At 46.4% G+C, this 13,206-nt stretch overlaps 1 protein-coding gene across 1 annotated transcript in view; it reads left to right on the top strand.

Moving 5' to 3' along the window:
- Positions 1 to 9,345, top strand: part of LOC144679401 (dynein regulatory complex protein 11-like) — a 181,258-nt gene extending 171,913 nt beyond the window's left edge. The window contains exon 17 of the mRNA XM_078539758.1: positions 9,091 to 9,345. Within this exon, the coding sequence (XP_078395884.1) occupies positions 9,091 to 9,198 (108 nt within the window). The 3' untranslated portion in view covers positions 9,199 to 9,345. The remainder of the gene's footprint in view (positions 1 to 9,090) is intronic.
- Positions 9,346 to 13,206: the final 3,861 nt, after the last annotated feature.

The raw sequence follows: 13,206 nt of genomic DNA, 5'->3' as shown, positions 1-13,206 counted from the left end.
CAAGGGGTGATGGTTGGATTCTCTCTTGTTGGAGATGGTCATTGCCTGACACTTGTGTGGCGTGAATGTTACTTGCCACTTGTCAGCCCAAGCCTGGATATTGTCCAGGTCTTGCTGCATTTGGACATGGATTGCTTCAGTACCTGAAGAGTCATGAATGGTGCTGAACATTGTGCAAACATCAGCGAACATCCTCACTTCTGACCTTATGATGGAAGGAAGGTCATTGATGAAGCAGCTGAAGATGGTTGGGCTGAGGACACTACCCTGCGGAACTCCTGCAGTGATGTCCTGGAGCTGAGATGACTGACCTCCAACAACCACAACCATCTTCCTTTGTGCTAGGTATGATTCCAATCAGTGGAGAGTTTTCCCCCTGATTCCCATTGACTCCAGTTTTGCTCGGGCTCCTTGATGCCACACTCGGTCAAATGCTGCCTTGATGCCAAGGGCAGTCACTCTCACCTCACCTCTTGACACTGTAACTGTCCTTTTTATTCCATGGGCTTCATCTTTGCTGATGAGCCTGTTGTGCGGCACTGTATCGAATGCCATTTGGAAGTCCACCACATCAACAGCATTACCCTCATCAACCATCCATTACCTCTTCAAAAAATGCAAATCCATGCTGAGTTCCCTCAATTCATCAACATTTGTCAAAATTACTGTTAATTTTGTCCCAACTTTGTTGTTGAAGTGACCATGGTATTATAAACTTTCCAATCAGAGCTGGAGTGGATCAGCTCATTGTTGGAGTTCTGGTTAAGCCGGTCTTTAACGTTATGAAGCTGTTTTCTTCACTGTCGCCCGCTTGCTCTTTTTCCATTAATCCTCCCCGTGGTGTTTAAACATTCCAACCCTTCCAAACGGACTTGCCCAAAGAATCCCATTTGTCTTCTGTTGATAATAGCTAAGAGTTCTCTCCTTCCGGCCTCCTTCATTAGCGATTCCCTGTGCCCAGCTTCTCCTCAGGATCCTGCCTAAGCCACATTTCGAAGCTGTGACTTTCTTCTCTTCCTCTTTCCCAGTCTCCCAAGCTTCACATCCAGAATTCATCACTGAACAGACATTTTAGTCCACGGATTCTCGTTCCATGGATTCTCATTATAAGACTCAAGCTGACACTTCTTAGAACGTTGCTTAATTTTGCTTTGTCCAATCCTTTTTAAGATTTCAGTACTGAACCACAGAAGTGTTACAGCGCAGATGGAGGCCATTCAGCCCATTGTGTCTGCACCTGCTCTCCGAATGAGCAATTCACCTAGCACCTTCCCCCACCTTCTCCCCGTAACACTGCACATTCTTCCCCGTCAGATAACGGTCTAATTCCCGACTGAATGCCTCGATTGATCCTGCCTCCACCACACTCTCAGGCAGTGCATTCCAGACACTAACCACTCGCTGGGTGAAAAAGTTTCTCCTCACATCACTATTGCATCTTTTACCAATTAATTTAAATCTGTGGCCTCTCATTCTCAATCCTTCCACCAAAGGGAACAGTTTCTCCCTATCTACTCTGTCCAGACCCCTCACGGTTTTGAATCCCTCTATCAAATCTCCTCTCAGCCTTCTCTTCTCTAAGAAAACAGCCCTAACTTCTCCAATTTATCTTCATAACTGCTGTTTCTTTTGACATTGGATGTTCCTATGCTTCCTGGTCAGTTGAACTGATTGACCTGTTTACCAGGATGTTCCTTTTCCTTCATCATTACCATAGTGGAATTTTTTTTACTTGAGGGTTAGCCCAAATCTACCACTTTCCTTCATGGCTCAATTAGTTAATTTGTTGCTACAGCGGATGTTGTTGATGCCTCACCCTCTTACCTTTATACCATCTACCCCTTGGACTCCTCGAAGAATGCATTCACTGCACAGGGAGAAACGATCCAGTGAGAGAACACAGCCTTGCCGAACCCCTCTTTAAATCATTTTCCAATCACCGAGTTCATTCTCAGATCCGACCATCACTACCTGATTCCAGGAGATATTCCTCATGAATCAAAGATCTTTCCCATTGACGTCAATGTATTCCAGATTTTTCATAGATGATTCTATTGGACTTTCCTAAATGCTTTCATACAATCATTAAAACATAGAAGAGGTCGTTTTGCATTTCAATGGCTTTTCCACAAAGGTTTTAAAAAGGTAGATTGCATTTTATGTTCCTTTATCAACAAATGCACCCTGAGTGATGGAAATCTCTGCTTTGATTTTCTCTCTAACTCTCTCAATGAGGATTCTCAGGATGATCATTATACCTGACTCATTAAGCTGATTGTTTGATTATCTCACATCCTACTCACAGAATCACAGAATCACACAGTGCAGAAGAGGCCCTTCAGCCCATCGAGTCTGCACCGACTCGTGAGAAACACCTGACCTACCTACCTAATCCCATTTACCAGCACTTGTCCCATAGCCTTGAATGTTATGACGTGCCAAGTGCTCATCCAGGTACTTTTTAAAGGATGTGAGGCAACCCGCCTCCACCACCCTCCCAAGCAGTGCATTCCAGACCGTCACCACCCTCTAGGTAAAAAGGTTTTTCCTCACATCCCCCCTAAACCTCCTGCCCCTCACCTTGAACTTATATCCCCTCGTGACTGACCCTTCAACTAAGGGGAGCAGCTGCTCCCTATCCACCCTGTCCATGCCCCTCATAATCTTGTACACCTCGACCAGGTCGCCCCTCAGTCTTCTCTGCTCCAACGAAAACAACCCAAGTCTATCCAACCTCTCTTCATAACTTAAATGTTTCATCCCAGGCAACATCCTGGTGAATCTCCTCTGCACCCCCTCCAGTGCAATCACATCCTTCCTATAATGTGGCGACCAGAACCGCACACAGTATCCCATGTGCATTTGCCTTCTTTATAAGTCTCCCATGTGGGACCTTGTCAAAGGCTTTGCTGAAATCCATATAAACTACATCAACTGCACTACCTTCATCTACACACCTGGTCACCTCCTCAAAAAATTCAATCAAATTTGTTAGACATGACCTCCATCTGACAAAGCCATGCTGACTATCCCTGATCAAACCTTGCCTCTCCAAGTGGAGATAGATTCTCTCCTTCAGAATTTTCTCCAATAGTTTCCCGACCACTGACGTGAGACTCACTGGCCTGTAGTTCCCTGGCTTATCTCTACTACCCTTCTTAAATAGCGGAACCACATCCTCTGACACCTCCCCCGTGGCCAAAGAGGAATTAAAAATTTGGGTCAGAGCCCCTGCGATCTCCTCCCTTGCCTCCCTCAGCAGTCTGGGACACAAATCATCCAGACCTGGAGATTTGTCCACTTTTAAGCCTGCCAACACCTCCAATACCTTGTCACTCCCTATATCAATTTGCTTAAGAACCTCGCAGTCTCTCTCCCCGAGTTCGATACCTTCATCCTCATTCTCTTGGGTGAAGACGGATGTGAAGTATTCATTCAACACTCTAGCGATGTCCTCTGGCTCCATCCATAGATTGCCCCCTTGGTCCCTTATGGGCCCTACTCTTTCCCTGGTTATCCTCTTCCCATTGATATACTTATAGAATATCTTGGGATTTTCCCAACTTTTACCAGCCAGAGCTTTCTCATATCCCCTCTTTGCTCTCCTAATTGCTTTCTTAAGCTCCACCCTGCACTTTCTGTACTCCACTAATGCCTCCGCTGATTTGCTTCCCTTGTACCTGCTAAAAGCCTCTCTTTTCCTTCTCATCGTAACCTGAATATCTCTGGTCATCCATGGTTCTCTGGTCTTGTTACCCCTTCCTATCACCCTAGAGGGAACATGTTGAGTCTGTACCCTCCCCATTTATTTTTTGAACACCCCCCACTGTTCCTCTGTAGATTTCCCCACAAGTAACTGTTCCCAGTCTACCTTGGCCAGATCCTGCCTTATTTTACTAAAATCTGCTCTCCCCGAATCCAAAACATTTTTTTGCAACTTGTCTATTTCTTTGTTCATAACAAACTTAAACTGTACCATGTTGTGGTCACTATCACTAAAATGCTCGCCCACCACCACCTCAGCCACCTGTCCGGCTTCATTCCCGAGAATTAGGTCCAGCAATGCACCGTCCCTTGTTGGACCCTCTACATATTGACCTAAAAAGTTCTCCTGTACACATTTCAAGAAATCCGCTCCATCCAAGCCCTTAACACTATGTCTATCCCAATTAATGTTGGGAAAGTTGAAATCACCTAATATAATTACCCTATTATTGTTTTTACTGCACCAGGTTTCTTTGGCAGAGCAATAAAAACAGGCTTACATCCTCAGAGGTGATAATGCCAGTGCTGTAGATCCTCAGAGGTGATAATGCCAGTGCTGTAGATCTTCAGGGATGATAATGCCAGTGCTGTAGATCCTCAGGGGTGATAATGCCAGTGCTGTAGATCCTCAGGGATGATAATGCCAGTGCTGTTGATCTTCAGGGATGATAATGCCAGTGCTATAGATCTTCAGGGATGATAATGCCAGTGCTGTAGATCCTCAGGGATGATAATGCCAGTGCTGTTGATCTTCAGGGATGATAATGCCAGTGCTGTAGATCCTCAGGGGTGATAATTCCAGTGCTGCATATCCTCAGGGGTGATAATGCTGGTGCTGTAGATCCTCAGGGGTGATAATGCCAGTGTTGTAGATCCTCATAGGTGATAATGCCAGTGTTGTAGATCCTCAGAGGTGATAATGCCAGTGCTGTAGATCTTGTTGGTGATAATAGTCAGTTTTTCAGTTCCTAGCTCTCCTCTGTCTTCAATAACCTCTTCTGTTATTTCATCCATAGAGTCATAGAGGTCTACAACACAGAAGAAGGCCCTTTGGCCCATCGAGTCTTCACCGGTCAAACAAGTACCTAACTATTCTAATCCCATTTTCCAGCACTAGGCCCATAGCCTTGTATGCCATGGCATCGCAAGTGCACATCCAAATACTTCTTAAATGTTATGAGGGTTTCTGCCTCTACCACCCTTTCAGGCAGTGAGTTCCAGATTCCCACCACCCTCTGGGTGAAAAAATTCTTCCTCACATCCCCTCTAAACCTCCTGCCCCTTACCTTAAATCTATGTCCCCTGGTTATTGATCCCTCCACCAAGGGGAAAAGTTCCAGTTCCAGTGCGGAGATTTCCCATTCATCTTCTTCAGCATAAATCCCATATAACCAGAGAAAAGTTACGGTGCAGAAAGAGGCCATTCACCCCATCGTGTCTGTGCTGGCCAAAAAGAAACTAGTCGCTCATTTTAATCCCATTTTCCAGCCCCTGGTCCATAGCCGTGCAGGTTACAGCGCTTCAGGAGCAGATCCAAGTACCTTCTACATTTTCTTGCAAAATTTCTGGGCCTGTGTCTTCATTTCTGATTGGTCGAGCTCCTCTGCCATCGTTGTACAATTCTTGTGATAAATTCACACCATCTTTTCCAGGTTTTACCCTTTTCCACTGAAATCAATCCAGCTTTTCCTTTCAAACATTTACAAACTGTTGTCTTTCCCGAAATTTCATGAACAGCTTAGTTAATCTCCTTAGGATGTGAGTTCTTCGTTGTCTAGATTGAAATGGTTTTGTCATTCAGCCACTTTTCATTCCCTTCTTTTTCCTTTTTAATTTCTCGGTTCAGTCTGTTATATTTATGATTTGGACTGTTTAGTTCCTCGCCTTCCTTCTATCAACTCCATGATTTCTCCTTTCGTTCATTCTTGCTTCAAACACTTTGCTTATACCAGAACCTTAACTCTCTGCACATTCTGTAAAGAACACTTTGAACATGTTTAACTCTTCGACATCATCGTTTTTGCTACCTGTAGCGATGCCTTTACCTGTGCTGGAAATGCTCCTTTAATGACAGAGTCTTTCAACCATTCAACATCCTCAAGATCTTCACTCCTTGGCTTTCTTTTTAGTTCATTAGGAATTTTCAGCTTGATTTTCGTCGTAGCAACCACATGATCACTGTCAGAATCTGTTGCAGGAGAGGTTTTTGACCGTTTAGTGGAGTTTCTGAAACATCTGTGGCAGATGAAGTTCAGCAAAGAAAAATGTGAAGTGATTCATTGAGGGAGGAAGAGCACGGAGAGACAATCTTTTATTGATTCTTTCATGGGATGTGGGAGTCACTGGCAAGACCAGCATTTATTGCCCATCCCTAATTGCCCTTGAACTGAGTGGCTTGCGAGGCCAGTTAAGAGTCAAACACGTTGCTGTGGGTCTGGAGTCACGTGTAGACCAGACCAGGTAAGGACGGCGGATTTCCTTCCCTAAAGGACATTAGTGACCCAGATGGATTTTTACAGCAATCGATGACAGTTTCCTGGTCACCATCACTGAGACTAGCTTTATATTCCCGATTTATTAACTGGATTCAAATTCCACCAGAGCATGAGCCTGGGTCTCTGGGTCACTAGTCCAGTGTCATTACCAAAATGCCATCATCTCCCACTGTAAAATAAAGTGTACAATTCTAAAGGGGGCGCAGGAGCAGCGGGACCTGTGTATATTTGTGCAGAGGTCATTGTAGGGGACAGGACTGGATAAGTACGGTTAATAAAGATACGATCAGTATCCTGGGCTTTATGGACTGCAGCGGTTCAAGAAGGCAGCTCACCACCACCTTCTCAAGGGCAACTAGGGATGGGCAACAAATGCCGGTCTAACCAGAGATGCCCACATCCCATGAATGAATAAAAAAATTAATAAGGGCATAGTACAAGGGCAAGGAGCTGATGTTGAACTTGTATGAGTCACTAGTTCAGCCTCAGCTGGAGTATTGTGTCCAGTTCTGGGCACCACACTTTAGGGAGGATGAGAAGGTAACGGGGAGAGTGTGGAAAAGATTCACGGGAATGGTTCCAGGGATGAGGAACTTCTGTAATGAAGATAGATTGGAGAAGTTAGGACTGTTTTCCTTGAAGAAGAGAAGTCTGAGAGGAGATTTGATAGAGATATTCAAAATCATGAGGGGTCTGGACAGAGTTAATAGAGAGAAACTGTTCCCGCTCGTAAAAGGATCGAGAATGAGACGGCACAGATTTAAAGTAATCAGCGAAAAAAGCAATAGTGAAATGAGGAGAATTTTTTTCACACAGAGAGTGGTTAGTGTCGGGAATGCAGTGCCTGAGAGTGTGGTGGAGACAGGGTCAATTGAAGCATTCAGAGGGGAATTAGACTGTTATCTGAAGAGGAAGAATGTGCAGGGGTATGCGGAGAATGGAACTAGGTGAATTCCTTATTTAGGGAACCAATCCAGGCAGTTCAGCACGTCCCGGAGGCCTAGCGTCGAAGGCTCCTCTGTCAAAGGGAAGGAGGCCATGCCCCCTTTGTTTACGGATCGAGCTGCCATAAGACAGGGAAGTTAAAGGCCCATTGAAGCTTAAAGATCCTTGACAGGCCAGGGAGAAGGTAAGTGTAAAAGGCAAGTGGGTAGGAATTGGGGGGTAGGTGGGGTCAGGTGCACGGGGGGTTCCGACCTTGGACCTCGGGGGACGGTGGAGGGTTTGGGAATGAGAGTCGGGCCTGGTGGACAGGGGGGTGGGTGAAGAGTCCCTGTGGAGGTGTGGCAATCCTGTGGGTTGGGGAGTTCCTGTTGGGAGGTGTATTCCCTTGGGGGTAGGGGGTGTCCCATGGGGGGGATAGTTGGGGTTGCGGGGGGGGTCCTGTGGGGTGGGGTAGTCGTGAGGGTTGGGGAAGGAGACCCCTGGGGGAAGGTCCGGGGGGTGGGGGAGTCCTGTGGTGGAGGGGGATATTTGGGGTGTGAGTGGAGTCCCCTGCCAGGGGGGGTGGTGGTTAGGGGGGCTTGGAGTAGTCCTGTGAGGGGGTGGGGTAGTTGTTCCATTCTCTGTGACCATGTGGGCCAACAATAGCTTGGACACGAGAACTTGCTACCTTTGCACTTGAGACCCCCCCCATGACAATGATGACCCATTGAATGGCCCCTGTTTTCTTGGTTCAGCCAGGGGTTCATAGAAAACTTCAAGGTGCTTACCTGACACACCTTAATTTGGAGAATTATACTTGTACAATGCTCAAGTTGAAAGGTGTACCTGTTACTCTGACAAGGGGAGTTCTCTTGGAAATAGCCCAATACCCTAAAAGGCGCTTGCAATGTTTCTGATGATAGGCCAAAGCGAATCCGTGTTCACAGTTCTCTCCATCCAAGTAGATAATCTCTGTGTTGCTACTTTCCAACTCCCGTCCACCTTACTTCACGGTGATGGTCCAGCTCATACTGAACCAGACATTAGCACAGGGCTTGACTAGGGAAAAGGGTAGCATGAGGTGCTTTCCCATTGCCCTCCCCATGTGTGTGTAAAGTGGACCCTCTTCCCAGAGGAACCTTCACCTAGTGGCAGCCAATCCTTGTCCTGCAATCCTTGCTCACCTGTCTTTACTGCCATAGAAACCATCAGATCCACCATTGGCCATCACTCATAAGCCTGAGCATGGGACCCTTCCAGGGGCTAGCAGCTGGGCCAGTGGGACCGCCAAAGGGTAGGGTCACCCACATCCTGGGGGCCATCGCCTGCTACTACTTGTCCCAAATTATCCTTTCTAAAAACTTTCACATCACCAAAATTAAACTGACTGCCCTGTAGTTTAAAGGGAGAGGGTGATGTAATGGTAATGGTAATGTCACTGGACTAGTAATCCACAGACCCAGGCTAACAGCCTGGGGACAGGGTTCAAATTTAAATTCAATTAATAAATTGGGAATATAAAGCTAATCTCAGTCATGGTGACCATGAAACTATCATCGATTGTTGTAAAAACCCATCTGGTTCACCAATATCCTTTAGGGAAGGAAATCTGCCGTCCTTACCTGGTCTGGCCTACATGTGACTCCAGATCCACAGCAATGTGGTTGACTTCTAACTGCCCCCTGAAATGGCCAAGCAAGCCGCTCAGTTCAAGGGCAATTAGGGATAGGCAACAAGTGCTGGTTAACGAGACGGGCCTAACGTGAGGTCCCAACATTTCCTAGAAAATCTAGCCCAGTGTCCCTCTCTCTGTGTTTCGCTGTTTCTGTCTCTCCATCTCTCTCTCTCTCTCTCTCTCTCCCTCCCTTCCTCTGTCATTAATTCTCTGTCTCTGTTACTCCCTCAGAACTGGGCTGCGAAGACTCCGCTAGCAAAGAAAGCTCTGAAAGCCAAGAAGGAAAAGGAAGCCTTGGAAAAAGCTGCCCAGGAGGCAGCCAAGAAAAAGAAGTGGTAAAGTCTCCGGAATTGGCGCTGTCACTGTTTAGATGTGAGTGCGAAGGCTGCACTCAGAGAAACTTCAGCCCTCCCACTAAACACTGGAACTTGCTGTAACCAATTGAACTGAACTGAAGATGTGGCAGATTCAGAAATAAAGAATTTGAAGAATATTGTGATTGAATTTACTTCCCATCCCATCCCCATTCCAGCACCAGACTCCAGTCCCTCAGACTGTCGGGGAATTTAGAGGCAGTCAGCCATGTTTAGGGTTTAATATCAGCTGGAGACAGTTTCTGCCGCAGGTTTGGTCTTTTCAGTCTAAGCCGGCAGCCTGAGCTGGCGTGCCAGTGAGCATGATGGGAGGCTTTCTCCCAGTCACCGCCCCTCGGGCTTTACCATTGGCAGTTTGTGCCCACACTCTACCCCATCACTGCTATGTCCTCAGGAGGGTGGCTATTCCCGGTGGGTTTCTCACAGCACAGTGTGTCGTGCTGTAAGCACTGGACACTTAATATTCACGGATATAAATGTTCAGAAAAGAACACGATGATTATATTCATCGATCTGGAGAAGGTCTGTGACTGGGTGTCTAAGGAGGAAGTCTGGACACGTGCTCAAATCCGTGGAGTCCCTGAGAAGTACATGCGGTCATTACAGGATGTGTAGAAGGAGAACAAGGCAAGAGGAAGAAGCAATGTGCAGGAGAGAGGGAGAGTCCCAATGTCAAAGTTGGATTACACCAAGGATCGGCACTGAGCCCATTCCTCTTCCTGGTTGCTATGGATGTTCTGACTGAGCAAGTGAGACAGGAAGTGCCATGGTCAATAGAGTTTGCGGATGACCCTGAGCTGTCAGATGGGGACAATGAGAACATGATTGTGTACCTGGAGAACTGGGGAAAAGCACTGGAAGGCAGGGGGGTGAAGGTCAGTAGGCCAAAGGGCCAATTTATGCACTGTCAGTTTAAGCTTAGGGAAGAGGATCAGAGTGAAGGTGTAAAGATTTTGGGTGAAGATTTGGAGAAAGTGAGTAGTTTCTGGGGTCAGTAGCAGCAGGCGGACGTATAGAAATGGAAACTAAGCAACAGGTTAGCTCTGACTGAAGTAATTGGAAGAATCACCAAGCACTCAGAGAGGTTTGAGTTAGTTAAGGATAACCAGCACTGATTTGTAAAGGGCATATTGTGCCTGACTAATGGAATTGAGATTTTTGATGAAGTAACAGAGAAGGTTGATGAAGGGAATGCAGTGGATGTTAACTATATGGTTAACAAAATTGAGCTTCTGGAATAGAAGGGTCAGCCTTAGATAAAAAAATTGTTGTCTGTCCTTAACCTATGAGTTGTGGTAAATGGTTTTTTTCAGACAGGGGGATGGTGGATAGTGGTGTTCCTCAAGGGACACAGTACCAAGCTTTTATTGCTGTACATAAATGACTTGGATCTCGGAATAGAGTAAAATTTCAAAATTTGCCAATGATACCAAACTTGGAGGAGCGGAAACCAGTGAGGATATAGTTCCCTGCAAGATGAGAGAAGGGGAGAGAAGATTTCAGAGGCTGAAATAGTGTGAGAAAGGGAGAGATTACAGCAAGAATGCAGAGAGGTAAGTAGTACAAGAAGGGGAGAAACAGAGCGGCAAGACTTCAGAGCATAAATCAGCACGGGAAGGGAAGAGAGCAGTCAGACTTTGGAGTATAAGTCAGCACGGGAAGGGGAGAGAGCAGTGAGACTTTGGAGTATAAATCAGCACGGGAAGGGGAGAGAGCAGTGAGACTTTGGAGTATAAATCAGCACAGGAAGGGGAGAAAGCAGTGAGACTTTGGAGTATAAATCAGCACGAGAAGGGGAGAGAGCAGTGAGACTTTGGAGTATAAATCAGCACGAGAAGGGGAGAGAGCAGTGAGACTTTGGAGTATAAATCAGCACGGGAAGGGGAGAGAGCAGTGAGACTTTGGAGTATAAGTCAGCACGGGAAAGAAAGAGAGCAGTGAGACTTTGGAGTATAAATCAGCACGAGAAGGGGAGAGAGCAGTGAGACTTTGGAGTATAAATCAGCACGAGAAGGGGAGAGAGCAGTGAGACTTTGGAGTATAAATCAGCACGGGAAGGGGAGAGAGCAGTGAGACTTTGGAGTATAAATCAGCACAGGAAGGGGAGAGAGCAGTGAGACTTTGGAGTATAAATCAGCACGAGAAGGGGAGAGAGCAGTGAGACTTTGGAGTATAAATCAGCACGAGAAGGGGAGAGAGCAGTGAGACTTTGGAGTATAAGTCAGCACGGGAAAGAAAGAGAGCAGTGAGACTTTGGAGTATAAATCAGCACGGGAAAGAAAGAGAGCAGTGAGACTTTGGAGCGCAAGAAGGGGAGAGAGCGAATAGAATCAAAATGAAGAACAGAGTTCATCATCTGAACTTGTTGAACTCGATGTTGACTTACAGCCAGAACGCTTGTGAAAAACAGTGGGGCCATTTCCAGAGAGAGTGTGAGAGGAGTGTGTCTTTAATAGTGAGAGAGTGAGAGGAGAAGCAAGGCCTTTAATAGTGAGACAGTGAGAGAGGAGAGCGGCCATTAACAGTGAGGGTGTGAGAGGAAAGTGGCCATTAACAGATTGAATGTGAGAGGAGCAGCGGGGCCATTAACAGTGAGAGAGTGAGAGGAGCAGTGGGGCCATTAACAGTGAGAGAGCGAGAGGAGTATGAGACCATTAAAGAGCGTAAGAGGGAAAAGAGTGCAGAAAGCAGCTGATTGGTGAGTAGGATTTGGTGAGTATTTCTAGTCTTTAAGGTGAAGTAAGATCTTTAGTTTGTGTTTAGATCTCTAGCCTTTCCTCATTTTTCTTATAGATAGCTTATTAAGTATAAGATTGATACTGGTGTGAATAAAAAGATAATTATAATGAAGTGTAAAGAGAGGAGATACTAGAGTAATCAATTCATAAATTAAATGAAATATGATAGCGATGGCAGGATGGCTGTTGTGTTGCTGCTGCAGCATGTGGGAGCTGCTGGACACCAAGGTGATCCATAGCAAACATATCTGCAGTAAGTGTTCACAGCTCGAGGAACTTCGGATCCGAGCTAAGGAGCTGGAGTCTGAGCTGCAGATATTGCGTCACATCAGGGAGGGGGAAAGTTACCTGGACACTTTGCCCCAGGAGGCAGTCACACCCCTCAGATTAGGTACTTCAAATTTGGTCTATGATCAGGGACAGGAGGGTGTGACTGGAGGTGAAGCAGGTTTGGGGACCCAGGGGGTAGCATTCGAGGAGCCTTGGCCCCTGCAACTGTCCAACAATTATAAGGTTCTTGCAAGCTGTGTGGATGAAAGTGGGGACTGCAGGGAGGATGAGTGAACTGACCACAGCACCGTGGTACAGGGAGACATTCAAGTAGCGGGAGGAAATAGGAACGTAGTAGTGGTAGGGGACAGGATAATTAGGGGGATAGATACTGTTCTCTGCAGCCATGAGCGTGAGTCCTGAAGGCTGTGTTGCCTGCCCAGTGCCAGGGTTAAGGACATCTCCTCAGGGTTGGAGAGGAACTTGGAGTGGGAGGGGAGGGATCCAGTTGTCATTATCCACATTGGTACCAACAACATTGATGGGACTGGAAAGGAGGCTCTGCTAAAAGAATTTGAACTGTTAGGAGCTAAATTAAAAAGCAGAACCTCCAAGGTAATAATCTCAGGATTACAACCCGAGCCACGGGCAAACTGGCATAGGGTAAATAAAGTCAAGGAGTTAAATGCATGGCTCAGAGACTGGTGTAGGAGGAATGGGTTTCAGTTCATGGGACACTGGCACCAGTACTGGCGTAGGAGGGAGCTGTTCTGGTGGGGCGGGCTTCACTTGAACCATGCTGGGACCCGTGTCCTGGCGAATTGAATAATCAGGGCTGCAGAGAGGGCTATAAACCAAATAGAGCGGGGGAGGGTTCTGGAAAGGGGATATGTAGGCTAACATAGCAAAACATTTTGGCAGCATTGTAGGGCAGCTATTTAAGTAATGATACCCAGAATGTGACA

Source organism: Cetorhinus maximus, chromosome 4 (genome assembly GCF_964194155.1).
Source record: "Cetorhinus maximus chromosome 4, sCetMax3.hap1.1, whole genome shotgun sequence".
In the NCBI taxonomy this organism is placed as follows: domain Eukaryota; kingdom Metazoa; phylum Chordata; class Chondrichthyes; order Lamniformes; family Cetorhinidae; genus Cetorhinus; species Cetorhinus maximus.
This window is presented reverse-complemented; position numbering and strand designations above follow the sequence as displayed.